Source organism: Mus musculus, chromosome 2 (assembly GCF_000001635.26).
Source record: "Mus musculus strain C57BL/6J chromosome 2, GRCm38.p6 C57BL/6J".
NCBI classification, from domain to species: domain Eukaryota; kingdom Metazoa; phylum Chordata; class Mammalia; order Rodentia; family Muridae; genus Mus; species Mus musculus.
The window spans coordinates 26,352,187-26,378,687 of NC_000068.7; the positions used below are offsets into that span (position 1 = coordinate 26,352,187).

General features: G+C 52.8%; 2 protein-coding genes and 1 long non-coding RNA gene across 21 annotated transcripts in view; 1 reads left to right on the forward strand and 2 right to left on the reverse strand.

Annotated features, from left to right (window-relative positions):
- Positions 1-8,759, reverse strand: Card9 (caspase recruitment domain family, member 9). 3 transcript variants are annotated; one of them, NM_001037747.3, is made up of 13 exons: positions 8,601-8,723; positions 7,178-7,373; positions 6,628-6,765; positions 5,525-5,829; positions 5,279-5,458; positions 4,999-5,142; positions 4,572-4,697; positions 3,147-3,338; positions 2,644-2,685; positions 2,171-2,219; positions 755-828; positions 299-375; positions 1-225 (listed from the first exon to the last, which is right to left on the reverse strand). In NM_001037747.3, the coding sequence occupies exons 2-13, from the start codon at positions 7,359-7,361 to the stop codon at positions 126-128; spliced, it is 1,611 nt and encodes a 536-aa protein (NP_001032836.1). In that variant the 5' UTR covers positions 7,362-7,373; positions 8,601-8,723; the 3' UTR covers positions 1-125. The 3 variants fall into 3 exon arrangements, with proteins under 3 accessions (NP_001032836.1, XP_006498198.1, XP_017174550.1); XM_006498135.4 differs by lacking the exon at positions 755-828 and having other exon boundaries at positions 70-375; positions 8,601-8,759; XM_017319061.2 differs by lacking the exons at positions 1-225; positions 299-375; positions 755-828; positions 2,171-2,219 and having other exon boundaries at positions 2,650-2,737; positions 8,601-8,759.
- On the forward strand, positions 5,824-20,167 carry Gm13562. Its single transcript, XR_003953774.1, has 3 exons — positions 5,824-5,897; positions 15,790-17,554; positions 19,197-20,167. It is a non-coding gene; the product is annotated as a predicted gene 13562 (long non-coding RNA).
- Positions 10,579-26,501, reverse strand: part of Snapc4 (small nuclear RNA activating complex, polypeptide 4) — a 17,897-nt gene continuing 1,974 nt past the window's right edge. The window contains exons 2-24 of one of the 17 annotated variants that reach the window (XM_030249744.1): positions 26,308-26,450; positions 25,975-26,093; positions 25,835-25,881; positions 24,683-24,850; positions 24,414-24,539; positions 23,969-24,047; positions 23,422-23,503; positions 22,457-22,561; positions 22,306-22,378; positions 21,835-21,999; positions 21,133-21,280; positions 20,788-20,894; positions 20,545-20,639; positions 18,600-18,694; positions 17,726-17,805; positions 16,953-17,426; positions 15,958-16,222; positions 15,549-15,619; positions 15,005-15,115; positions 14,223-14,250; positions 12,434-13,851; positions 11,452-11,606; positions 10,579-10,834 (exon numbers count right to left, since the gene is read on the reverse strand). In XM_030249744.1, coding sequence (XP_030105604.1) covers positions 11,472-11,606; positions 12,434-13,851; positions 14,223-14,250; positions 15,005-15,115; positions 15,549-15,619; positions 15,958-16,222; positions 16,953-17,426; positions 17,726-17,805; positions 18,600-18,694; positions 20,545-20,639; positions 20,788-20,894; positions 21,133-21,280; positions 21,835-21,999; positions 22,306-22,378; positions 22,457-22,561; positions 23,422-23,503; positions 23,969-24,047; positions 24,414-24,539; positions 24,683-24,757 — 3,732 coding nt within the window. In that variant the 5' untranslated portion in view covers positions 24,758-24,850; positions 25,835-25,881; positions 25,975-26,093; positions 26,308-26,450 and the 3' untranslated portion in view covers positions 10,579-10,834; positions 11,452-11,471. Of the gene's footprint in view, positions 10,835-11,451; positions 11,607-12,433; positions 13,852-14,222; positions 14,251-14,830; positions 14,925-15,004; positions 15,116-15,548; positions 15,620-15,957; positions 16,286-16,952; positions 17,427-17,725; positions 17,806-18,599; positions 18,695-20,544; positions 20,640-20,787; positions 20,895-21,132; positions 22,000-22,305; positions 22,379-22,456; positions 22,562-23,421; positions 23,504-23,968; positions 24,048-24,413; positions 24,540-24,682; positions 24,851-25,834; positions 25,882-25,974; positions 26,094-26,307; positions 26,451-26,501 lie in introns of those variants that run through there. The other 16 variants (NM_001290419.1, XM_030249743.1, XM_011239067.3 and 13 more) reach the window with 16 other exon arrangements.

Consider the following 26,501-nt stretch of genomic DNA (forward strand, 5'->3'; position numbering starts at 1 on the left):
TCAGCTCGGTGATTATTTTATTTAGTTGCATTTTCTAATTCTAATACAGTAAAAAAAAAAAAAAAAAAAAAAAAACCGCAGCATCCTTTCACAATTCCACAGATGCTCAGCCTCGGCGCGGTTCGCTAGGAGCCCTCGGTGTCGGTGTTGTCGCTGCCTGTCGTATTCCCGCGATCCCCTTCTCCCTGCCGCCAGCTGTTCTGCATCTTGCGGAGCGCCCGCTTCCTGTGGGGCCCGCAGTGTGAGCAGGTAGGCACAGGTGTCCCACCCGCCAGCCGTCCTGCCCGCCGCCCCACACCTGCGGTAGTTCTCGAAGCTCTCCTTGAGGCGCCGCCGCTCCTTCTCCGGGGGCTCGCTGCTGCTGGGCCCCATGCCCTAGAGAAGGAACGGGGCCGGCAGCTGGACAACGGGGCGGGCAGCTGGACACCGTGGCCTTACCACGGCAGCCCTGGGACTCCAGCAGGTGTGGAGCATAGCTAGCTGGCCGTGGGGTCTGCTGGACTCCGAGATGACTGAGCGTGGGGTGACAACCCCTTTGTAGCCAGGTGAGTGGAAGACTTCTTTGCAGTGAACAGCAGTATGGGTGTCCTTACATTGTCCCCTCCCCTGTCCAACCACCCCACTATCCAAATGTTACATCCTACCCATACACTACCAAAGACCTTGTGATCCCCAGCTGTCCAGTGGCGTCACCCTCCTCCCCAGGATCAGCCATGTAGTAACCAGGGCTCTTGGGAACCCCAATCAGCCTTACATGGGTCAGTGAAAGATGCTCCTTGTTCAGAGCCATAAAGGGCTGCTCTGGGCTCTCCCTGTCTGCCAGTACACCTGAAAGGAAGATCTGTGCTTATGGGGGCCCCATCTGGTATGGCCACCTCCCTCTGCAAACAGCCCAACTAGCATTAGCCTAGGTCAGCCTTACGGGCTGGGACCTTTGCATGAGTCCAGTGGGGACTGCATTTCACAGAAACAGGCTGAGCCCTTGACTGCTACATCAACAGGGCTCCTACCATCAGTCACCCATACCGCCCAAGCTGACTGTCACCAAACACAAGGACAGATGGCTAGGAAAGACTCCAGGTCCCCATGATTATTTGCGAATGCATGCCCCAGTCCATGTCCCTTTTAGCTTGGCAACATTTTTGTGTCTAGTGGTTCCCATGGGTGGTGTGGGGGCAGCCTCAGTGGAGAGCTCAGGGCATCGGGGGCCTGGGTTAGTGCAAGTACACCATATTAATTAGAAGAATAATCATTCCAGGTAGCCAGAGCCAGCATGCCCCAGGTCCTGGGCAAACCAAGGCTCAAGCCTCTAGGTAGAAGATGTGCAGGGAAGGCTATGAACATCAAGAAACAATTATATCCAAGGAGGGCTCAGGGTGTGAGAACAACCCCGTCCCAGCAGCCCTGCCCCCTTCCCCTCTCATTTTCGTTGTGCCTAACTGTTGGCATGCCTTCAAGGGAGCTGGCTGCTCTTGCATCCTTCTCCTTGTGTGCCCACATGGAGCTCAGTGACCTCAGGTTGGGTCTTGGGGGCTGCAGTGGGTGACCCGTGCTTCTCCATCTACACCTCTTGTTCCCCTTTTGCCTTTGGTTAGAGCCTGGGGTAAGGCTGAGCTGAGGAAGTCTGTCTGACTTGTCACGAAAGCTCCCTGGGCTCCTCCCTGCGCCAGACCCTCTCGCCACCCACCCTCAGCTGCCCCAGCTGCCACCCCCCAGCTATTAGATCAGAGGAGGGTCCCGCCTGTCAGCCTGCTGTGGATAGCACAACCCCCAGCTCCTTGCTTGTGGCCCTGTCCGTAGCTCTATTCCTCCCCTCCTCATTGAGCACACCTGGGTACTGGCTAGTATCTCCCCCTGCAGGAGGAAGGCTAGTGGGGAAAGATGGGCCTATGAGGGATGGGGCCTCCACAATCACTGTCCTCTGAGCCACAGACCCTGAGACCTAAGTCCCACATTCAAATCAGATTCCTTATTCTCCGGGTGTGTTAGTCTAAGAGTTCTGCCCTTCACCATTGACTCTCCTTGCCTTGGGGAGTATCATCCTTGGCTGGAGTGGTGTGAATTCTGAGACAAAGTAAGTGACACAGCTTTACGTGCTGAGGATGGGCCAGGGTTAGGGAGGCCAGGAGACTGCAGCCTACATGCCTCTGATAGTACACGGTATCCTCACCTTTGTCTGAGAGCTGGGCATCCTCCTCCAGATCCTGAGGCAGTGAGAGCTTCCAAACAGAGACACGCCACCCAGTTAGACCATGCTACAAGCCACCATTGCCCTTCCTGTACTAAGTGTGGCCCAGCCCACTGCCCGCTTGACTCCAGCTCCTCAGTTGACACAGCCATCACTATCACCCCTCTGCACAGAGATTCTCAGGGACTCCGTCCCAGTCAGGCCAACAGGCAAAGGAAACCCTAGCATGAAGCTCTTGTCCTGAGAGGCCAGGATATGGGACATTAGTCTATGACTCACTTCTCACTTCGCTCACAGCAACAGCTTAGAGTTTGGCCAGCACTCTTCCCTGAATCCAACCCAAAATGAGAGAAAAGGGACAGCCCAGTTTAAGGGGACAGGACCATGTGGGAGATGAGTGTGAGGTCAGGTAGAGGTTGAAGGCCAGGGAAGGACCACTCTATGTCCACACTCACCTCCTGGGAGTTCCTGGGTGAACTGTCTTCCAAGTCAGAGCTCTGTGGCCACAGAAAAGGGAGTTGGTCAGTGGGCTGTAGGGGTTCCAAGCACCTGGGTATGGGGTGTGTAGGGCATGGTAAGAGCCCCATCCAGGCTCCATCCTCTAGGGAGGCCCTGCACATGTTTCTAGATATGCCCAGAATATGTCTTTCTTAACACTACACTCCAAGCCACCTGAAGGTTACTCCTTGGTCAAGGCTGCAGTCATTGGAGTGGTGTGGATAACCTTGAGTTACATCTGTGGCTGTCACTTCGCCATGAAGAGCTCTAATGAGGAAAACTGGGATTTAGGAAGGCCAGGCATTTTCCGAGGCCACAAGCAGGGCAGCAGTCATGGCAGGTTAGTGATAGGGCTGCTTCCAGGCTGATGGTTCCTCTTGGAATCCTGCCTTGACTTCACATCCTCCCCAGCTCTCTCACTGCCCAGCCCACCCTGGCGACAGCAGACACAGAGGCCTACCAGGATGAGCATGTCCAATTGCTGCTGCTTGAGTCTGCCCTCGGCGGCCAGTAATCGGCTCTCCGTCTGGAACAGCTGTAGCTGCAGCTCATCTGCCTTCTCACCCAGCTCTCGAACCAGCTTTCGAAGCTTATCTTTGTCCTGAAAGCTTTGGGTACACTGTGCATGCAGCTCTTCCCTGGAGGCCATAGCCTGTAGGAATAGCAGAGGGCACACCCTCAGCAAAGGACCTGGTTGATGCTCTTGGCTCTCATTTGGCAGTTCAGGTCCTGGCTGGACATCAACCACCCTGGTGTATGGCTGGAACTGCTGAACTGGAGGGATTCTCAAAGCAGTCAGGGCTCTCAGTGTACATGAACAAACCCTGGGCGGAGTTGGAAATGACCAGATTCTTAGCACTGGGGAGGCAGAAGTGGGATCAATAGTTTAAGGCCATCTTTGCACATATATTGAGTTGAAGGCAAGATTGGATTACATGAGACACTGTCTCAGACAACAAAACAAAACACTTCAGAGAAGCAGCCAAAAAAACCCGTGATTAATGCTCAGTAGTTCATAGGAAGCCCAACTGAGAAGTCCTACATCCCCAGCAGATAGCCAGTGGGTGTTTCTGTCCCACCTATGTGACATATTTTATAAATTCTGGATGCAGCTTGACATTAAAAAACAAAACAAAAACAAACAAACAAAAAAAAAAACAAACAAACCAGGATTCATGGCTGTTCTTAAATGAACACAAAGGTTTTTTTCTTTTGTTTCTTGGAAGACAGTTTCATTATCCCAAGGTGGCCTCCTATTTACTGTTAGCTGAGGTTGGCCTTGAATCTCTGACTCTCCTGTCTTTACCTCTAAATCCGGGGACCAGCATGCTGGGACTGCCATGTACTACCAAACATGGCTCAGCTGCTACCGCTTTTGTTATTGTTAGTGGTGGCTTTTTGAGACAGGGTCTCACATTGGACCCCAAACTGGCTTGGAATTCATGGTAAATCAGGCTGCCCTTAAATTCACAGTAATTATTTTGTCTCAACCTCCAACTGCTGGGATTGCAGGTGTGAGTTGCTACTACTGCCTCTGCCCGGGAGCCACCACAGGTTCTTGTACCAAATGCTCCCTACCCACAGCCTATGCACCTAGCAGCTTCCTCTCCCTACTGAAGTCTCCCACCTCCTTACCCCACCCCCACCCCCACCACAGGGACTGCTGTGTTCTCCTCCCGCATAAGCTCCTCCTTTGAATAAGGTAGACTTTGATGCATTTGTACAAGCAGTCCCGGGTTCTGTCTTCCAACACTGCCAAGTTACCCTGAGCATAAATAAAAAAAACAAAACAAAACAAAACACTTTGACTACTGCTCCAGTGTCTGCCGCACCAATACCCCAACACTCCTGGTTCTCCGTTTCTGAACACAAGTGTGGCACCTACCTGGTCCCTCTCAATGGAGACCTCCTCCATCTGCAGCAGGATAGCCTCGATACGGTCCTTGTACATCTTGGCATCCTTGCGCAAGGCCAGGCACTGCAGCTCGAACATCTCCTTTTCTTCCGTGCACTACAGGAAGCACCACTCAGCCTCACCCTCCCCTCCCTCCTCCTCCCCCTGGGCTGGACTCAGAGCAACAGCTCCAGGGCACACAAGGTCTGGGATAATGAGGAAGGCACTGGAGTTCCAGTCCAATCTAATCCAAGACTAACCTAGTCTAAGACCATGGCCTCAGCCACCATTGGTCACACTGTAAGCCCAAAGGGTGACACGGCACTACTGTGTACTGTACGAATTGACAGTGAGCCAGGTCCCAGACCCCACCATCCAGGATCCCAGTGGGCATTGCTTGTCTGCCCTGGTCTCTCACCCGGGCCCGGAGGGTCTCAGCCTGGCGGAGGTCCTTCCGTAGGGAGAAGATGGTGCTGACCTGCTTCTGGTGTTCCTGCAGTGCTTGACGCCAGTCCTCCTCCAGCACTTGAATGTATGGACTATTCCTGTCTAGCTTACCCTCCTGGAGGTGTCAGAAGGCAACAAGCCTGGCTGAGGAGGCCCACAATGGCACGGCCACTGCAGTTGTACCATCTGGTGTGCCCAGCTTCAAGCCCCTGCAGGCATGAGGCCTGATGTGCACTGGTGGGTCTCCCTACCTGCACAGAGACCTGCAGCTCCTGCACCCGGGCCTGCAGCAAGTCCTTTTCCTGCTGTAGTTCCCACAGCAGCTCCTGACTAGGCCGCTGCTCCATGGCGTGCCTGAGCTTCAGTGTGTGTTTGCGCTCCACCTTGCAGTCATCCTCGGCCTTCATGAGGCTGTGCCTGAGCCGGTCCACCTGTGGGTGGCCCAGTCAGCTGCAGCCTCCTCCAGGCCACCCCCTGCAGGTGGAGAAAGTGATTACCTCAAGCTGCAGGTCACGGTTCCGCATGAGTGCTGCGCCCTTCTCTTCACTCAGATGTGCCAGGCACATGGCCAGCTCATAGTTCTCGTCCTTGCAGCGCTTCAGCTCCGCACTGCTCAGCTCACACTCCTCCTTGAGCCGCTGCACCCGCTCCTGGTGCTTGCGCAGTAGGCTGTCCTTTACCCTCAGCTCCTTGATGAAGTCGTCCTTGGAGCTCAGAAGGGCCGTCAGGTCCTGAACCTTCTTCTGCAGCTTCATGACCTCTGTCATCAGCAGCTGCGTCAGGCCAGACTCCCCTGATGCATCTGGGGACCATGCGGTGTCAGATGGAGCCTGCGGTTGTCACCTGCAGACCCCGTGCTGGTCCTTGTCCGTAAGTGTGCATTTGAAGACTAGGGGGGACAGAGGGAGCATTCCTGGCCTCCCACAGAGAAAACTGGTAGGATGGGTCTCTCAAGACTGAGTGTGCTCAGTAGGCCCAGTTGGCCTTGCTGTCCCTCACAGGTGAACTGAGATTCTGACTCATCACCCAGGGCCACTCACATGCCCTGGGTGAAGACTCCAGTTGACCCTCTTCTCCCCCTAGCCCCTGGTTTTTGAGACAACGTCTTGCTATGTAGTCCAGTCTGGCCTCTCACTCAAGAGATCTGTTGGCCTCTGCCTCCAGACTACCAGGGCTAAAGGTGTGTGCCATCGCCCCTGCCCTGTTTATCTCACAGTGCTCTTTATGAGATGAATGAGAATTGATGGGGTTGTGGCTCTTCCATCAGGAGAGGACACCTCTGTCCCCTCTGGGAACTGTAGGATTCTGCTCTTGGCTGACAACTGGGCCCTGCAGAAATGGCACTTCAGAGGGGTCACTACTTCTCAGTGAAATTTCCAGGCTGTGAGTAGGAAAGGCAGAGAAGGGCTCCCCTTCTAGAGACCAGTAAGAGCTCAGCAATTCAGGAAGACCCTGCCCCCTAGAGCCTGTGAGTATCATCAGGGACCACTACCCTGATCTACATCGTAAGGCTTGTTATCACACTTAGTCACTCCAACGCCATCATAGAAGCCAGGACCCGAGTCCACCCACAGCAACAACCCACACCCGTGCCTCTCACCAATGATCATGGAGAAGACGCGTGCTGGCTCCTTGCCAGTGACTTTCCGGTATAACTGAGGGTAGTAGAGCTCCAGGCTCTCGAGGAAAGCCACGTAGCCCTTGTGGCCTGTCCGCTGCAGGATGTCCAGGAGCACACCTTCAGGTGGAAGACAGAGTCAAGGCCAAGGGCTGGCGGGTGGAGGCTCTTGGAGATGGGTAGGATGATTACTCTGGGTAGACATCCCAAGCTCTAGCAACCCCCTTCCTTCTGGGCCATTGAATAAGGCGCCCTGCAGGTCTCAAGTCTAGGTGGGACAGGGTGCTGCCTTCCCTCTGGTGGCTGTCTCAGGCAGGGCCTGAACAGTGGTGGGGACTCCCCTTCCTCCACTGGGCAACAGCAGGTAGACAGGACAAGAGGGGAGGAGTCTCTCACTCATATATCCTACACGGGGATGGAGCTGAGTGGGGACAAGGCCAGGGCAGTGAAGAGAGCATGGAGTGGCCTCTGGCTGGGTGTCTTATGGGGGTCATGCAGGGCTAGAGCCTGCTGGTGTGGGAGCAGTCCTCACCCACTTTCCGCTTGCGGATGACCAGGTTGGGGTCACTGAGCACCTGCTCCTCATCATCGGGGTTCAGGACTTTGCACTGGCGTAGATAGGGTGTGATCCGGGAGGGGTCAATGACAGAGATGAGCTTCACCCGGAAGCTCTCCAGGGTGCTCCAGCACTCGTCGTCATTCTCATAGTCTGACATGTCCTCTGTAGGCTGCGGTTATAATTGGGGAGAGCAGCTGAGGAAGTGCCCACCTTCTGTTCCCTGTCAGCCTAGGATAGGACCCAGGCCTGAGTGTCAGGGCAGGGCTTTGGGCAGGGTCAGAAGGGATCCGTTCTAGGGAAATTTCAGGGCTCAGCCCTATCTCCTCAGCCTCATGGACAGTTTCTGAGGGGAAGCAGAGGTCCATAGACAAGCCACCTCAGACCACCTGTCAAACTGAGCACCCCCAAGCAGCTGCCCGGCCCCTGTCATCTCAGGCTTTCTCATATGGATATGTAGGGAAGTGACCGGTTGGGGTCTAAGAGAATACTCTTTGTACAACAGCCCTGCTCTAGCTTCTGCCCCTACCCAAAAGTGCTCTGGCATGCCCTGGAGGTAGGAGCTTTTGCCTCTAGTGGCCATCCTACATAGTACCTTCTTGGGTGGCATGGACCCTTGCTGGCCAGTCTCCAGATTGGGACTAAGAGGGTCAGGTTGGCTGGAGGCTTTCTCACTGTGCAGGGGGCCAGGCCTATGTCTGACTTCCTCCTTCCCTGACAGCCCCGTGCCCTTCAGGCCTTCCGTTGTAGCCAGCTGGTGATGCAACAGCCTGTGGCACGGTGCTATTCCGGGAGGGCTGGGAGGGTTGGCCGCAGGAGCATGTCTGCCTTCCTGCTAGGCTGGAGTATACTGGAAGGGCAGGCAATGTCATCCACAGTCTACAGACATCTGCTGTGGCTTCCCTCCAGTTTGCTTTTCTGCCGCTAGATGAGCCCTGGCCTTTGGCCACATGATGGGAATCAACCAGGCCAGTTGTATGTAGGGGGTTACTCATGTGGACAAGTGTAGCCTCAGTGAATGGCTTCAATGATTTTAGGGCTGAGTTAAGGTGGCCATAGAGCGCCCCTGGCTCAGTCCCTAACCCCAGCGGAGCTGCACCTCCAGTTAGAGACACGGCCATGGCAGGCCTCTTCTTCAGAGGCATCTCTTGGCTTCCTGCTGCTTTCTGGTTGACCCAGTGGACAGACATTTCTCTAAACCTTGGGCCTATGGCCTGCCATTGCAGCCCCACAGCCACATGGTCCAGCACTGGAGGACTATGCTGCAGTGTACAAGGATTAATCAAATGAAGGCGTGAGGATGGAGGATGCCACCTGCCTGTAGGTACTTACGCGCTCCAGGATCCCCAGCAGTCACCACAGGCTTCCACCCACCTTCCTGGAAGGGTACTGAACTTACCTCAGGGTCTTGTGAGAGCTACCTGCCAGCAGATGCTGTCTGGGTTATGGACATACCAGGAGCCTGGGTCTCTGGGAGTGTGGAGGGGTTCCCTAACTGGAGAAGGGTGGAGCCATGAAGGAGGCTGTGCACTTCCTGATTGATGTGTTCTGGTTGACGCCACAAGCCAGCCAGTCCTCCCGCAGGGGACAGTCTACCTTCTGATTGGCCCATCCAGGAACAGAACAGAGGGAAGTAGAAGTACTCTGGGAGCAGAGGAGCCCTCCCTGCCTGCTCATCTGAACTGGATGGGCAGTCCAAGGTCCTCCTGGATCCAGGCTTCTGAAAGTTGCTTTTCTAACATGGCCCTGCCTCATATCCTCATCTGCCGTCTAAGGACAGTGGTGCAGGGTAGGTGCAGTGGGACAAAGCTTGGTCAAAATCTACAAGCTGTAGGCAGCTATAGTCCTCTATGGATTGCGTGCCACAGCCTCTCCTTCAGGGTGGCCCTTCAAGAGTCAGCCTGAGGTGGGCGTGGGGACCTGCTAGCCCTGCCCAGCCAGTGTAGCTGTTAGACAGGCGCTGCTGTCTAGCCTACAAGATGAGTTGAGGCAAAAGCTTCCAGTGCTGTATGGGAAGGAAGGGTGGGACACTTATGCAGAGCCCCAGCTGGCCCCTTCTGTAGCTTACTGGCCCTCTGCTTGCTCCTATGGGGACAGTGGCCTTGAAAATACTTCCAAAAGCAGCAGTCAGGAGTCCTCTTTGGCCTTGGGGGGCCACACTGCTAGGGATTGTGGCTTGCTGGGTTTCCAGGACGGCAAGGGAGTCCATCCATGGCTTTGCAGTCACTCCAGGAAGGAGGTCACAAGGCCTCCACAGTGGTGGCTTCTTAAAAGTGTTAATAACATGAAACTTTTGCTCATAAAACTGAAGTGGAAGTCAATAGCACAGATAGCTGAAGAAACCCCAAGTTCTCCAGAATGGAGAAACCCAGTGCAGAGGTTAGAAGGAGCCATGACAAACACGCGTCCCTGGATGTGTGACGGCCATCAGCTGGAGTGACAGCTGGTACAATCACTAGGACTAGGCTGGTCATACCATTTTACTATGAGCTGCAAGCTTCCCACAGAGGATGAACACATGTAAAAACTAAATCCTGGCCAGCCTGGTCTACAGAGGGAGTTCCAGGACAGCCAGGGCTACACAGAGAAACCTTGTCTCGAAAAACAAAAACAAAACAAACAAACAAAAAATAACTAAATCCTGGAGAGCCAAGGGCCCAGGATGTATAGTCTGGTGTCATGGAAATAGTGACTAAGAAAAAGGAGAGATGAACCGGCAGTTAAGAGCACTGACTGCTCTTCCAGAGGTCCTGAGTTCAATTCCCAGCAACCATCTGGAAGGGATCCGATTCCCTCTTCTGGTTTGTCTGAAGGGAGTGACAGTGTACTCACATACGTAAAACGCTTTTTTTTTTTTTTAAAAAGGGAGAGACAAGACCCAATGGGGTCTCAGCACCATGCCAAACACAAGCCTCCTATCCAGTGAGAGCTGCTGCTGTGGTAGATGCTGGTTCTGGGGACCTCCCTGAGAGATACAGGCCAGATGGGGACCTCGCCTAGGGGTACAGGCTAGATGACATATCTCCCCCCCCTTTTTTTCTTTTTTAAAGATTTATTTAGGTATGGGTGCTCTGTCTGCATGTACACTGTGTGCCAGAAGAAGGCATCAGATTCCATTATGATCTACCATGTTGGTGATTGAACTCAGGACCTCTGGAAGAGCAGTCAATGATCTTAACCATTGAGCCATCCCAACACATTTTCTTGAAATGGGAAGAAACGCTGATTCTCTATTCTCTCTGCTCTCTGGTAAAGTGCTGGGTCCAGGGGCTGCCTGGGCAGCAAAGGGTGTAAGAGGTTCCCAGAACTGGCAGACAATCACATCCCCAGTTGATGGTGGGCACCCAGCTCTAGACAAAATCACCAAAGGCTATACATTGCTTTTTAAGTGAAAATTAGGCATTTCCTTTATTCCCTCACATACACGGCCCCAAGTCTGTTAACAGGTAGCCTGTGATCACGTGGCCACTGCTATCACCACAGCCTGTAGATCGCTACCGACAGCTTGGTCCTCAGCCTGCAGCTTTCTGGCTTCCCGTCTTCTTGCTGAGGGTTGTGTACTGCTTCTGGGCAGGCTTGGGCCCTGCCTCTTGCCTAGTGAGAGCTGGATTCTGGACCCCTTGACGCCTTGTCCTGAAACACAGGATACTCTTGACAGTGCCTGCCCCTCACCAGGCCCCAGACGTCAGGACAGACCACACAGATGGGGCTGCTGAGCAGCAAGGACTGAGCTGGCACTGCACTGGGGACAGACAGCTCAGCGGATGGCGGTGGCTTCACAACTAGAATGCCCTGACCACCTCAGTCCCATCAATGTCCTTGGTCACCTGCTGACCTGCACCCAGGGACCCAACAGTGAAAGCAACAAGGTAGAGCCCGGGATTTGTGGTCAGAGGAACTGCAGGTAATTATGCTCATGGGCTGCAAGTGGTGAACACCCCAAGACTTGCACTGAGTCAGCAGTGCCACCTCAGGAAAGCAGCCAGAGGGTGCTCTGAGAGCTGACACCCCAGCAAAGAAGGGGATAAAACTCAGGCAAAGGGGAGGAGGGCCAAGGCCAAGAGGCACACTGGGCAACATGTCCTTCAGGTAGGGAAGGACAGAGGACAAGGAGCATCAAGTATCCCTATAGGCTCAGCCTTCAGACTTGGTGCCACATCCCTCAGGTGTTTCCAGAGCAGATGGAGGGAGCCCATATCTGAACTCTGCCTCTTCCTGGTTGCATGGTGGCAGCCTCCCCAGGGACTCACCTTGCTGCTCAAAGCAACCTCTATCTCCGGGAATGCCGAGCACGTCGAGTCCTGAGCACGTTAAGGTCATCAAGGCCATCAGAAGCATCCAGAGGGGAGGGAGCAGAAACCTCACCAGGACTTGGAGCTCTCTGACCAGGGGAGACAAGGTGGCTCTAGCCAGGGTAGGGAATGGGAAAGGGAGGACTCAGAACAACCCCCTCTACTGCCCCCACCCTAACATCAGGGACAGGCAGCTGCTAGGGTATGCTTCCCCAGGACAGAGCAGGGGAGGAACCAGGTCCTAGCTTTCTGCAGTTTTGCCCTTCAGGTACGGTCTCCAACCATTAGTAATTCCATGATAGCCACCCTCTTACTCTCAAGTGCAGGCCAATGGAGGCAGAGACAAGAATGTATCCTAGAGATTCCCAGGTCACCCTGGCACTAGGGCAGCACTACCAGGAAAGGAGTGACAGCTGTGGGAAGGCTCCACACATCTAATCTTTGCAAGGGAGGCGGCTTGGTAGGACTCCTTGGAAGTAGCCAGAGAAATGGGCCCACACATCTTGTCCCTAAGCACCTATGGGAAACAGACTGGCTTGCCAGGCCAGCTCTCTGTGAACAAGAGATGTCTGAGAGGAACTCTATACCCACAAGAGCAGGAACAAGGGCAACAGACCTACACTGTACCTACAGCCCACCCCAGGGTTATGTGTCAGGCCAGCCTCTCTACGTTGAGTTTAGGTGTGTGGTATGTGAGTAGGGTGGGGGTACGTCATATTAGAAGGCTGCCTCCCTCTCCTGCTATATCCAGCCCAGGAGAGGCAACTTTTGCTAAGAAGCCCTTTCCCAACCAGGCAGATTGGACAAGCTTCCTCCTCCTTCAGGAACCCACAGCCTTCTCCCTTGTACAACTTCCACCTGCCCATCTCACCACTCCCAGCAGGCACTGCAGGGACCTTTGCCTGTCACGGGAAGTGGGGCTGCAGTCCAGCATCCATACCTGTACAGGGTCTGGGGCTGCTGGGCTTGCTTGCACTCTGCAGGCCATGCAGTCCAACTGTCTAGCCCTATCCTTGAGCTCCAAGTCACCGAGGTCTTCACTGTCACTCTCAGAAACCACAGCCACGTCTGGTGACAGGGTGGTGGGGATGCTGTTGGGGGGCAGAGTGGCCAGGAATGCAGGAAGGGAGAAGATAGCCAGGAAACGCGTCTTTAGCAGGAGGTAGGCTGGGTTGTCCCGGAATTGCCTCTGTACCAGCTCCAGGGAAGCTTGTAGGGCTCCAGCCTTGGGATCAGGTTGGGCCCCAGCTGCCTGGCTGGCCGCCAGAGAGGAAGCCTTCTGCTCCAAGTCCTGTTTCTGGAGGAGGAGGCTGGACAATGCCCGCAAGCTGCACAGGGAAGGGGGATGATAGGGCATCCTGCTCCCCAGCGGGGGTACAAAAGCACCTTGGCACCCCTTCAGCCATGTGACGATGGCTGCCTCACTTTCCTGGGAAAGGAGACTTAGGTCCAAAGCTGCCTTTTCGGGCCCAGGTGTGGGTGGTATTTCCTGGCCCTGAGGTCCCTTGGGTTCTGTGTCTGTACTGGCTGGAGGCTGTTCCAGAAAAGCAGGAGTCTTGGCAGGGGAAGGCAGCTGTTTTGCTTGTAGTCCTATGGTCTCAGGGGTCATCACTGACTGGGGGAGGCCCACCACAGCTGGCACTTGGACAGAGAGCAACTTCTGAGTTGTGAGAACCCAGTTGACAGGCAGGCTGGACTTGGTTGCCAGGGGCTGTCCACTTACTGGTGGCTGCACAGACAGCTGAGTGAGGCTGGGAGCAGCTCGAAGAATGGGCAGGACCTTGGGCAGGCTCTGCTTCTGGGATGTGGTAGAGGTCTGTCCTAGAGTACTCAGATGGCCGCCTGTGGGGACTTGCCCGGGGGCTAAGGCTAGGCTCCTAAAAGCAGCAGGGGCTGCAACCTGGGTCCCTTTGTGGGGAGGATTTAGGGAAATGGTCTGTAGGTTGGGGGGCTGCTTGTCTGTGGCTGAGATCCCACCCACCGGCCAGGAGCCAGAAGGACTTGAACTGACCATCACCGGCGCCACAGGTACAGAGAGTTCTACACTGGACGTTGCAGGGCCTACTACTGGGGAACCATGGGGGACTGGCAGCAGAGGGGGCTGGAGGATCACAGGTGAGGAGACCAGCAGCTGGCTGTTGAGACCAAGAGCCTGAGTGGCCTTCTTGGCATGGGACTCACGGAGCCGCTTCTCCCGAAGCAGCTCAGAAACAGTCTTAGGCTTTGGCCGGAGGCCACGTGGGGCTGCTACAGGGACTTGGAAGGGGGTAGCCTCAGTCCTGCATGACCCCAGTCGTGGGCGCCCTTTGTGGCTGGCTCTCTTTGCAGTTTGTTCCCCCGTCATGCTTGGGAGGCAGCCTAAAGGAAGAGACAACCAGCTTGATGAGAACTTCAGGTTCTGTGCCCAGGGACACCAGCAACCAACCCCACATGTGAGGCTCCAGCTCACATGGGCCCCCAACCCAAGGCACTCTGTTCACAGAGAGGGCAGCAATGCCAGAGGCAGCAGCCCGACTATGAAAGACTGGCTTCTAAACCTCTAGCATGCCTGGACCCTAATGTGACACAGCATAATCCCCTCAAGCCCCCAGTGGCAGCCCAAAGGTGAAAGCCCAAGCAGGTTCAGGCCTTTCTAGCCTACTGTCAGGACCACTGGCTGTGTTGCTAAGGCTGTGGCTCAGATGCATGGCATGTCCCACCATGAGAGAGACAGAAGCGGCATATGGTACCTGTGTTGTTCTTGGCATTAGAGGATGCCTGTAAAGAGAAGAGTCAGACTGCAGAACCTCTGCTAGATCTCACACTTCTTCCCACTCACCACCCAACTCTGGGGGCCTCCCCTAAGCTCAGGGGTCCTGGGAGAGGACCGCTGCTGCTCTAGGCTTTGTATACAGCCCCACTAAAGCTTCCTGGCCACAGCTTATCAGGTCGTCACCAAACAGTGTGGGGTTGGGGCTATGGGAACCAGAGTTCTATTTTAGTTCACGGTCTCCCCAGGTGACAGGACTCCAAGGTGATGCCTCTCCCAAACTAAGCCCATGAGTTTGTTTTCTAGAACAGATGGTATTAATGACTTGCAGAGACCAGGGCTTGTGCCAGCCAGCCCACCTGCCCACACACAGCCTACCTTGCACCTGCCTCAGGTTCTAATCAGGTCTCCCATGGGGCTGCTTACACAGATGACTCCCTGAGAAGCTATGGCAGGGCTGTTCTCAGGGAGAGCCACACTTTTCTATGGAAATGTCTAAGAACTGCCTCCCCTGGCCCCCCCAAGGGAAAAGTTGAGATACTGAACCTGAGCCAGTCTGGGCCAGGGATGGGCAGTACTTATTTTACTTCTTTTTTGAGGAAGGGGCTCATGTGGCTTCGGCTGGCTTGAAGCTTGCTATGTAGACTAGGTTGATTTTGAACTCATGGAGATCTGCCTGTTTCTGCCATCCAAGTACTGGGATTAAAAGCACATACTACCACACACAATCTGTCCTCACTTCTTGTTGTCAGTGTATGTTACCTGCAGGAGATGCGGCTGGGTGTTCCGGGTGCCAGGCTGGAGCAGTGCAGGGGGCTGGCTTTTCCTCTCTCGAACCACCTCCATGCAGCCCGCAGTATCAATCTGCAATAGCTGAGAGACCTGAGAATAAGTGCTTCCCTGCTCCAGCCTGCACTGGGCCAGGCCCGTCAAGCAGATGGAAAACAGCCCTGATAATGGAGCAGCCCCAAACTCCTAAAGGGAGGTCATGACAGTTTCAGAGCCCACAGCCTGGACTTGGGTTCCATGTTGCTGTCCCTTCTTCCAATGAGGGCCAGCACAGGTTCCTACCCAGCTCCAAGCCTGCCTCCTCATCTTAGACCTGGGTCTGGGTGCTAATCTCTTTTCTAAGTCACTGTTTAACTCAAAAGATGGCAAATGCTGAAGAGCCAAAGGTCCCTTTCACGTTCGTCAGCTGAACTGTAGGCTGGGAAGCCGAAGTGTAGTGACTCTCATGTGTGAACCCACTGGTCTCCTATTGTCAGAGAAGACTGAGCAAAGCAGGCAGCACTCTGCGGGGGCTTACCTGAATAAGCAGTGTGAATACCGGAGTGCTGGCCAGGCGGGCACACTCTAACTGCATCCGGATGCTGTCAGCTAGAGGACAAGGGAAAAGGGGCTCGTTTTGAAGCTCCCCCGAAAAGGAACCCCAAGACAGAGGAAGGCAGAGCAGCCTTAGAGCTCCACACTACCTCAAAGAGCAGAAGGTATGACCCCAAATCTCACCATCACCCCAAATCTGTCTGCCCTTTGTTTCACAATGGCAGGTAGAGTGGCCCAACTGCTCGTGCTCAAACTCTTCAGGGATAGTCCTGCCTGTCCTTCACAGACCTGCCCTCCCAAGGACCCCTTCAGGATACTCTGCTATGGATCAAGGAGCGGCACTTGCTCCCACCCTGGCTCCAGGAAGTTCCCCAAAGTGCTCTGGGCAGTACCTTTAGTCTGAACGGTTGCAGGTCTCCGGGGAGCTTGTGTGCAGGCCAGGTTGATGTCACCCACCCAGGGTATCACAGCCAGCAAAAGCCTGTGCTTAAGGAGCCTGCGATGTAGAGCCTGTCTCTTGCGTCTCTGCTTATTCTGGTAAGTTCCATGCCATAGCTGCCGCAGATGGGGCCCAGCCGTATTGTTGCCAGGGTCAGACCCTGAGCGTGAACTAGGGAGGAGTGGCTGCTTCGGTCTTTCCTTCATCAGTGTGTGACTCTGGGTGGGTGGACGAGTCCTGATTAACTTCGGCATTTTCTCTAGGGGCACCTTCAACACAGGCTGTATATCAAGAGGATCTGGTACAGGCCTGCCACTGTGCACGTTTAACGCCCCCTTGTAAGAACACCACTTGCTATTTGCGAAAATACTCTGTGGTAAGGCTAATGTGGCCTTAAAGTAGGGCCTGTCTTAGTGCCCTCTCTAAGACAGATGCTCTGGCCCAATGGCAGGCAGTACCATGGCTGAGCTGACTGCATTGTCCCTCCAGCAATCCCCAGTGCAGAGCAGCAGAGCAGCCTGTATAGTCCAAAAGGCTGCTCCAGCCACTGCCAGAGCTAATCTGGCTGGCCCCAGGCCCAGCACTGAGGACAGAGGGGGACAGGTCAATGCACAGCCAGCCAAGTTGGACTGACACTACCCAAGGACACCTCCACGACTCATGGCAGTTGAGGATGGGGAACTGCCTACTATCTAAGTGCCCTTAAGCAGAAATTCTTACAACCTTTAAAGCAAATGACTTGGGGACAATGGAGGCTGCAGCTCCTATGAAGGCCACTGCTACTGCACAACTCTGAAACCAGTTCTAAGCAACAATTCTAGTGAATAAAAGGACAAGGCTTTTGCCAGGTCAGAAACCAAACTGCCACACTGTCCAGAGTGACAGCTATAGTGACCACTAAGAGCACAGAGCACACACTATTCCCCTTGCTCACATTCTAGGGCCTACCTTGCAGGCCGGATCCTTCAAACTTGCTGAGTGGGTGTCCGAGAAGTGTAGGAACCGGTCTCCTCTTGGAACAGTGCTGTGGGTCTCATAGGGCACCTGCAGCTGGTTTTTCTCAGCAGCAGAGACGGTGGTAGAACCTTCCTTGTGGTGATTTTGAGAGGCATCCTGAGTGCAGCAGGAGACAGCAGGGTGTTGTGGGTAGCACCCTGTCCCTTCTCTCTGTGACTGGCTGGTGATCAGCCTGGTAGGAACCCACAGGTCAATGTCTGGCACTCTGTACTGTTGAGGAGTCAGTGCTCTACTCTTCTCCAGAGACGCCTCCAGCTCCACATCTGAGTTTTCACTGCCGCTGCTGCCGTCGCTGCCACTGCTGCTGCCGTAGTCTTCACTGCTGCTGCTGCTGCTGCCGCTAGAGCTCCACTGGCTACTGTGACGGGGCCTCTGCCCTCTCTTCCTCTGCAGATGCTGTTTCTTCTGAGGGGAGGAATAGGCTGCCTCAGGTCTCAGATACCCAGGCATATAGGTAACAGAGAAACAGGACACCCTATGGAGAAGTTCCTTAAGGAAGAACACCTCCAGGGACAGAGCACACTGGGGCTGAGGTATGCTTTCCCTCTGTCCTTGGCCTCCTGATAAGGACACGAGAGGGCCAGAACCTTTGCACTCCCTTCCCATCCCACAATCCCTCATCTCGCCCAAGCACTCTTACAGGTTATGGGGTTTTTGCTGAGCTCGAGGAAAGCATACACACAGAAAGCAAACAAATGTCTCACCCTGGCCAAGATCTTCCACTTGCTCAGACACTGGGAGCCTGACCGATGGGGCAATTCAGAAGCGATTCTTGCCCAGTGACCTGCAAAAACAGCCACAGTAGATCAGCCTCTAGGACAGAGGCTAGGTCATCAGGAGGGGCTTCCCTCATGTGCTTGGTGAGAGGATCTGTGTTTGCCAGCATGCGAATCTCAAGGCTGACCAGCCCCTGAGGAAGGTCTGGCACATACAGGTAGGAAGGGAAAGTCACTACAGGCCCTGTGCATCTGATGCACTTAGGCTCTAAAGAGACCTTGCCAACTCTTTGTGCCTAGTGCTGCAGAGGGACACATGCACATTGCAGTTCTAGGGCAGTGTGACAACGGGTGGAAAACACTCTTATGTTCTGAAGTCATATTAGTTTTTTTTCTGAGGAGGTATCACCAATATCAGCAAGATTTGGCCACAAACACTTAGCTCTCTCCTGACATGTTGTAAAAAGTTGAGAAATACAGCAAATGCAAGTCACAAAAGGTCTGACTAAAGTCGGACACAGTTATGCGTGCGAATGTGGGCTTGCATCTGCCTCCTGAGTGCCAGGATTAAAGACCCTGCACCACTTCATCTGGCTTCCCCATGTTCTGTTGTGAATATCTATTCATTTGTAATGAGAGCATGAGGTTGGGGCTTGGAGGCATGCTTGCCTAGCTGGAGTGAGGTCCTGGATTCCATCCCCATGCCCACCCCTAAAAGAGAACAGCATTTGCAACTGGGAAGGTTGAGAATGAGGCAGAAACTGATTTGAGGACAGCCTGGGATCCGGAAGATGGGCTGCAAGAATTCGCAGTATGATCAGAGTCAGCAGCAGCAGGTAATACTGTCCGACAGACAACTCACCAACACCATATTTCTCTATTAGCTGGATCAGCTGTTGTTCTTCTTTTGCATTCCACCGTCCCTTTTTCAAGCTGAAATGTAATCTTCTGATGTAGCTGGAAATGTGTGGAAACAGAGGGACACTTTAGGTGCTAAGACCCCCTTCACTGCTCTCTGGCCTTCTCAGTGATTTCTTAGGACAATACCACAACAAGCAAAAGCAAAAGCAAAAGCAAAAACCAAACCAAAACCAAAGCAAACCAAGACAAGATGGAATTCATCATTTTTTTTTTTTTTTGGTTCGAGACAGCTTTTCTCTGTGTAGCCCTGGCTGTCCTGGAACTCACTTTGTAGACCAGGCTGGCCTCGATCTCAGAAATCCTCCTGCCTCTGCTTCCTAAATGCTAGGATTAGTCATGAGCCACCACTGCCCAGAACATTTCAAGAATTTTATGCTTTAAGGCAGTGGTTCTCAACCTTCCTAATGCCGTGACCCTTTAATATAGTTCCTCATGATATGATGACTCCCAACCATAAAGCTATTTTTATTGCTACTTCATAACTAATTTTGCTACTGTTATGAATTGTAATATAATTATCTGTGTTTCTGTGTCTTAGGCGACCCCTGTGAAAGGTTCATTCAACAACCTCCCTACCAAGGGCTTGAGACCCACACGGTGAGACCCACACGGTGAGGCCCACACGGTGAGGCCCACACGGTGAGAACCACATGGTGAGACCCACACGGTGAGACCCACACGGTGAGACCCACACGGTGAGACCCACACGGTGAGAACCACTGCTGTAAGGCGCCTTGTGAAGAAGGGAGAGAAGAGCCGTTGATTAGTGCATCTGACTAGGGACTTGCATTTTGAACATGTAAAAGCCAGTAATCCAAAGACAGGTAATTTAAACCTAGGAAGGGACTTGACAGGTGTTTTTCCAAAGAGATGTACACATGTAAGAAGCCAGCAGGTACAAGCAATTGTACACACGGTTAGCCATGAGGGGCTGCTGTGAGACAACTGTGTCAAAGTCTATTCCACAAACACGTGGACGGCTTCAGCCACAAGCCTCACATGCTGCTTGTGGGAGCACAATATAGAGACATTTTGCACAGATGACAGTTCTTCCAAAGGCCAAGCACAAGAGTCACCGACCCAAAGACGCTCTTGAGAGAAATGAGCATGTCTTGATAAATATTTGACGGAATGTTCAGAATGTTCCCACGGCGCCACATGTATCACACAGCGCTTATCAGGACCTTCCCTGCAAATGCCACACTCCGGCTTTGTACCCCACACTTTCTTTCTGACAATGAAGGATGTTCTATTAACATTCTTGTCTAATATACAAGCTCCTGGGACACTTGGGACAAGGGAGTTTTGCAGGTACAGACTATACTGCCCCAGCACAATGCTGTCCCATGCTCTGGTTTTTCTGGAGGCTATGATCTGTGCCCCAGGAATACTTGTTAGTGTGTGTGTGTGTGTGTGTGTTTTAAAACAATTCCCCTACATGTGCGAAATATTTCACTGTGGTTTTGATTTGCATTCTTGAAATAAGTGACTGAGCATCTTTTAATGGGCCTTCTGGTTACTTGTGCATCTCTGGAGACAAGTCTGTTGAAAATGTCTGCCTGTTTTGAATGGGATTCTGCAGGGCTGCTGAGTGTAGGTAAACTAAAATACATCTGAACAAACCACTGAAAGAAAATAGGGAGAAAAGGAGAGAACCTCTCTGCTGGGGACCTTCCCACCAGCAATGTGGAAGGACATCTGCATGAGTCATCACTAGTACTTGACAACTTGTGGGCAACAGAAATACCAAAGTCCTGCTTCCTAACAGTGCCAACCCCGGTTTGAAAAGCCCCCGTGGGCATATAACTTTGGCCCACTGTCACCTAGCCTGCCTACAGAAGTGTGACCCAAGCAAGTCGCTCCTTCAGCCAGTGCGGGCAACTCACCGGTCTCTGCATTGGGCATCGCTCCTACCTGGCACCTCTTCCCGGATTTTAAACCAGTCCTGCGCCCCATACTTGGCAACAGCTTGAAGCAATTTCTGCAGGAAAGAAGCAAACAGAAAGAAGCTCCACGGGACAGCCATACCCTTCCCACCCTGGGGTCTCTCAGCTAAGGAGGGCATATGACTGCATCCAGGGAACCAGTCAAACTTCCTGGGAACAGTTTTCTCTGGGTGCCAAACTTACAGCATCTTCCTCTGGGGCCCAGAATCCCCTTTTCAGGCTGGGATCTAAGCTCTTGGTCCAACGGTAGATCAGCTGCATGGAGTCTCTCCCTTCCATGAAGTAGACGACTGGGGACAGAGAAGACTGGGATTTATCTGTCCTATAGAGGCAATAAGCAGGGACTGGGGTCCTCCCAGAAGCTACAGAGAAGAGTTACTCTGTCACTAGGATCCCCCTCCCACTTCTCCCTAGTATAACTGTAAACTCTTCTGCAAGTCTCTGCTTCCAGGCACCTAGGGCCTCAGGCCACTAGGGCTTGGAGCAGCTCAATGAACTGAAAGATGCTATTGGATGTGGTGGGCTTACTCTTGCGGTATGGGATATGGTTCCCAACTCGCATCTCTTGGACCAGCTGGGTGAGCATGTGGTCTTCCTCTTCTGTCCACTCCTTGCGTTTCAGGGTTTTGTTGTACTGCTGGAATTTCTGCAGGCACTGAAAGGCACTGCGGCTTGTCTTCCCAAGGACATAGAGAAACAAGTGGGCATTATTGGGCTTCACCTTGCACGTGCAGAAATACCTGGCACAACCTTCCAGGAGACCCAAGTGCTTCCAGAAGACAGGTGGGCCTGAGCCACAGGCAGCGAGCGCTCTGTACAGCAGAACTCTCCTGCCTCCTCCAGGCTCTTACCAGGTGATAGTTTGCTAGACCATGGTTGGGTCCCAGGACAGGAGCAGCTCAGAGAGGACTCTATGGCTTATAGAAAGAAAACTTGGCCATAGACAGCTCTGGTGTTAATCCCAGCCCAATCCCAAAGCAGGAGAGGTGCCAAGAGTTTGAGGTAAAGGGTGATATTTTCACAGACATAATGAAATTTAAAGTTAAAAAGATGAAAGAGACAAATTTCTTTAAAAGCAAATTTACCAAACAATTCCTAATGCCTGCTGTGTGCACCACACTACAGAGCATGAGTAATGCTTGCTGTGTGCACCACACTACAGAGCATGAGACTGACCCAGCAGCCCATGTCCTCCCACCCTTCTAAGGTCTCCCAGGTCCTAGTCTTTACCCCAAGTTCCTCTGCAACCAAGTGCCACTCCAGGTGGCCATGTGTGGCAGCGATGGCCTTCAGCCTCTCTACTTCTTCTGTGCTCCATTCCTGCTTACTGATGCTTGGATGCTCAGAACTCTGCCAGAACTTCCGGATCTCCTCTGCACTGCGGGCTCCTTCAAACTACACCCATGAGAACAAAGCCTTCAGAGGGGCTGCTGATGCCAAGACAGAGCTCCTGGCCTGATTGTCACTGTCTGCCAGTGGCTTCAGTGGCCATGAAGACTGCCTATCTCAGGAGTGGGACCCTGGCAGCTAGGGAGAGTCCAATGGAGTCCTTTGCCACCTCCAACTCCCAGGCATCTTTGGACTGGAGACTTCACAGTGGGTTAAGGTACAAGAGACAGTGAGGCTTCCCCACCTAGTTCCCACCACACTCGGCTTACAAGCACTACTAGAGCAGTGGGCACCCAGGTCTTCCTCACTTACGTTAATATTGGAAATCTTCTCCCAGTCGTGGCTGTCTAGCCGGTTCCCCAACAATGCTTCCTCTGGGAGCTGGCTAAAGCAAAGGACAAGGAGCTGGTATCGTGCAAGGCCTGCGGCTCTTCCCAGGCAGGAGCAGGCAGCCCCAGCTTACTTGATGTCCTGAATCTCCTTCTCTGCTTCCTTAATCTGCTTCTCCAGGGCCTGCCTTTCCAACTCACTGGAGACTCGGCTCTGTTTTTCGTGTAAGTACTCCAGCCTGCAAGGCAGGTAGAGTGGGGGAGAGTTGTGAGTGAGATGCACTGTGTAAGCTGAGGCCCCGCTCTCTGAGCTGCTCTTGTTCAAGCCTCACAGCTCAGTGTTGGAAAGCCTGCTCAGAAATGTGCTTTCTCTCCTGCTTTGATCCCTTACCACCAAGGAAGATCTGGCACAACTTCTGGGGTGCTCTTACCACCAGAATGGCACCATCAGGGCAGGAGTTGCCAAGTTGTTTACACTGGCAGGTGGTAGCTGCTTGTATCTCAAAGAGTCTGGACCCACTGCCAATTCTTATCTTCCAGGATACAGTCATCTCAGGCAATCTCGACTTAGTTTTGCAGCTAAACAGAACTGTCTTGGAGGGAAGAACTGGCTCTCTTACACTTCAGGGAAACTGCCATTCTGCCATTCCCACCATCAATATTGAGCACCAATGTTGTCAGCACCAGAGCTAATATGTCTCTAAGGGCTGGGCCTGAGGCTACTAGCCACCTTTGGTCTTGTGTGTTCAATATTGATGGTGGCAATCTATCAAAACAACAGTGCTCCTCACTGTGTACTCCCCTAGGCACCACATGATGCCCTTTGGTCATGTGATATATACCCATCAATGGACACTGACATCAGTGCTGAAAGAGCAGCAAGAGAGGCAGAGCATGCTAGGATAAACCTCACAGCCCACAGCTGCCTGGCTTTTCACCACGGGGAAGGCCAGAGCATGCTAGGATAAACCTCACAGCCCACAGCTGCCTGGCTTTTCACCACGGGGAAGGCCAGAGCATGCTAGGATAAACCTCACAGCCCACAGCTGCCTGGCTTTTCACCACGGGGAAGGCTCTGATGGCCTGTTTCCAGACTTACTTCAGCAATTTGGGCTGAAGCAGACGTTGTAGGCGGTCACTCACTACAGACTTCCTGAGCAAGGCTTTCTCCCAGTGCTTCCCTGAGGAGGAAGAGATAGCAATGTGATGTCAGGAAGTTTTGCTTGCTTCACGGACATACATGTCCACTGAATCCTCTCTACAACTCTAGCCTACCTGCTGCCCCCTGCTCCGGAAAGGTAGTGGCTACGTCTCTGGATGCCACTAGGGTGGCTAGCCAGAATCCCTTCCAGCCCAGGAACCCATCTTCCACCCAAAAGCTAGCTCAGGGTACTCTTTCAGGGTCAGGTGTTCTGAGAATAGCTAGAGCTGGGAAGGAAGGCTAGACTCAGCCTGAACCCACTCAACACTGGAGAGGGAAAGTATCAAGTGGACAGCCCCAGTGATAAAGTCCTGAAGGAGTCCATGACGCCGTAAGGATAGGCGAGAATTACAGCATCTGCCTAGATGAGGCCAGGCTATGGGGATGCCCTCTGTGGTTTCCATGGTTGGAGGACGCCCATCCAAAGGCCTGCCTGGACTCTTACACTTGGTCACCAAGAGCTGTTCAAAGGCCTTGATTCCCTGGGTAGCCTTCTCCCGTGTTTCTTCGTTGGCAGGAGGCCCCTGTCAGAGTGTACAGTGTTATAACATGACACACCAACCACACTCACCCTCCAGGGTACCTACGGAGACTCAGAATCTTCCCTCCAGCCTCCTCATGTACTGCCCAGATGGAGGGCCAGGCCCAAGACTACTACTACTACTACAAGCTACTACTGATTGAAAAGTTCTGGACATGACCCACCCAGTACAAGGAAGCGGCCTGAGACTCCAGGAAGATGCAGGCACACAAGGGCATCAGCAGTTTGAGATTTATACTACTGACTTCCTAAACGCTGTGATTCTTTTAGGGAAACACACCCTACAGACCCAAGTACTCATGAAGAAGAGACACTCAACCAACTGCTAAGAGCGTTCATTACTACTCACCACTCCAGTAACCTTGTCCTTGAAGTATGGCTTCAGGAAGTGGCCTATGTACATGTATGAGGGCAGACTTCTGCCATCCTTCACCTTGGGGCATTTGGTTCCAGACAGATCAAACAGGATCTCTTCCTGGGACAAAAGCAAGGCCATCAGTAGGCCAGGTAGAGAAAGAGGGTAGGCCAGGTGGGTGAGCAGATTCACTCTGGGAACTTGATCCTGTGGGACACTGAGGGTCATGAGGGGTTATACAGGTATTGAGTAGGTCATCTTACCTGCTGCTCCTGGTTCTGGGCTAGCAACTGGCTAACCTCTGCTAGCTTTTCCCGGATCACCTCCTGGTAGACCATATTTAGCTGCAGACAGGTCTCGGGGTCTTCAGGGAGAGCTTTGTCCTTGGGGTCCTCCTCATCATTGCTGCTCTCACTCGACCCTTCCTCTTCCTAGTTAGGAGCCAGAAATGGAGCAGGAAGAACAGGAAACAGGCAGCCCTCTCCTGTTGCCAAGCTCAAGCCTAAGCCCATGAGAGGGAGCTGAGGAAGCCCTAGTATACACTCACTGAGTGTGGAACCATACTGGAAGGAGGGAGAAGTTATACAGAGCCCATCATCCTCAAGCTAGAGAGTGGGCATCTTTCCAAACCAACATGAGATCTGCTTGTAAAATGTATGCTGGGGTTGGGAGTTGGTATACCATAGCAGGCAGCTTCCATTTTTATAACAGACATCTCTTTGGAGCCTGAACTTCACAGCAAGTTTGTGTTCCCATCCGGAACACCTCAAGTGTCAGATCTCAGCAAGGAAATTCCCGGAATAGCAATCAGGGTCAAACCTCCAAGAACGCCAAATGTCCAACGACTCCAGAGCTGTGTTAGTCTATTGAGCAGACACATGGTCCTTAAACACTAATGGGACTCCATACTTGCTTGTTTGGTGAGGAAGTAAGCAAAACGAACAAAGCATGGCTAGCAACGCTGGCATGACTAATCTCTGCCAGATGCTTTCCTAAGCCATCCATGATGACTACCATCTAGAACGGGAAACTGAGACACAGAGGGTTAGCTGTGAAGCAGGTCCCAGGTATGCTGCCTCTCACATCTGATGTTTTGACTGTGAGCTCAGGAAAAGCCAGCAGCTATAGTCACCAGTCTGTTAGAGTTACTTCACTTCTATGGATAAACTTTAGTTTTGATAATAATTTGTGTTTAGGGGTATAGCTTAGTGGTAGAGTGTGAGCCTAGTGTGAATGAGACCCTGGATTCCATCTCTAGCACCATAAAAATAAGTAAATACTTTGTGATGCCTTATTTTCACAGTAAATAACATTAATTGTAGAAAATCCCACAGGCATGCAAAGTCCTCTTAGGCCAGTTTGGAAGGTAGTTAACAGGTATGACCCAGCAGCCTGGCCTGGTAAGCAACAATTACCAAGATGGGGGCACCAGCAGTTTCCAAGTCCTCATCAGGCAGCGAATCTGTAAGAAACACAAGCACACTCTATTGGAGTGGGAGCATGGGGAGCAAGAGTATGCTATAGACAAAAATGAACACTTATAACAGGGTCTCACTGGAGTGCTCAGGGACGAAATTCTGTGTATCTGGGCCATGGAGACTATTCAAGTTGATAGGCTGAGCTCTGGGTCCTCTTCTCCCCACCAGGATTCACCATTGCTTAGAGGGTCCCAGGCTAGATGGCAGCAGGGGTGGTTATACACAAATAGTCAGCAGCCCTGACAGCTAAGACTAAGAAACTGAAACAAACTTTCTTACTGAGGTGAAAGTAGAAGACAGTTTGGGCAAGAAACAGAGTCTGACCATGGAACAGTCCACAGCCTAATTTAGCTAAAGGGTACACACAGCCGTTCCAGCCATGCCGTGCTAGGCCAGGTTCATGGGCACACCTGCTTCAGAGTCTGAACTGAGACTGGATTCAGAGACTTCAAAGTGGACGCTGGTGGATCCAGGATACAAAATCCTTTCAAGCTCCTGGATCTCCTGTGTTATTTTCTCTCGTTCGGCGTCTATGTCCATGGCTTCAGCCTGCCTTCAGAATGTTAGAAAACATGAGAAATTGAGTGTGCCTGGGTCTCGTTCT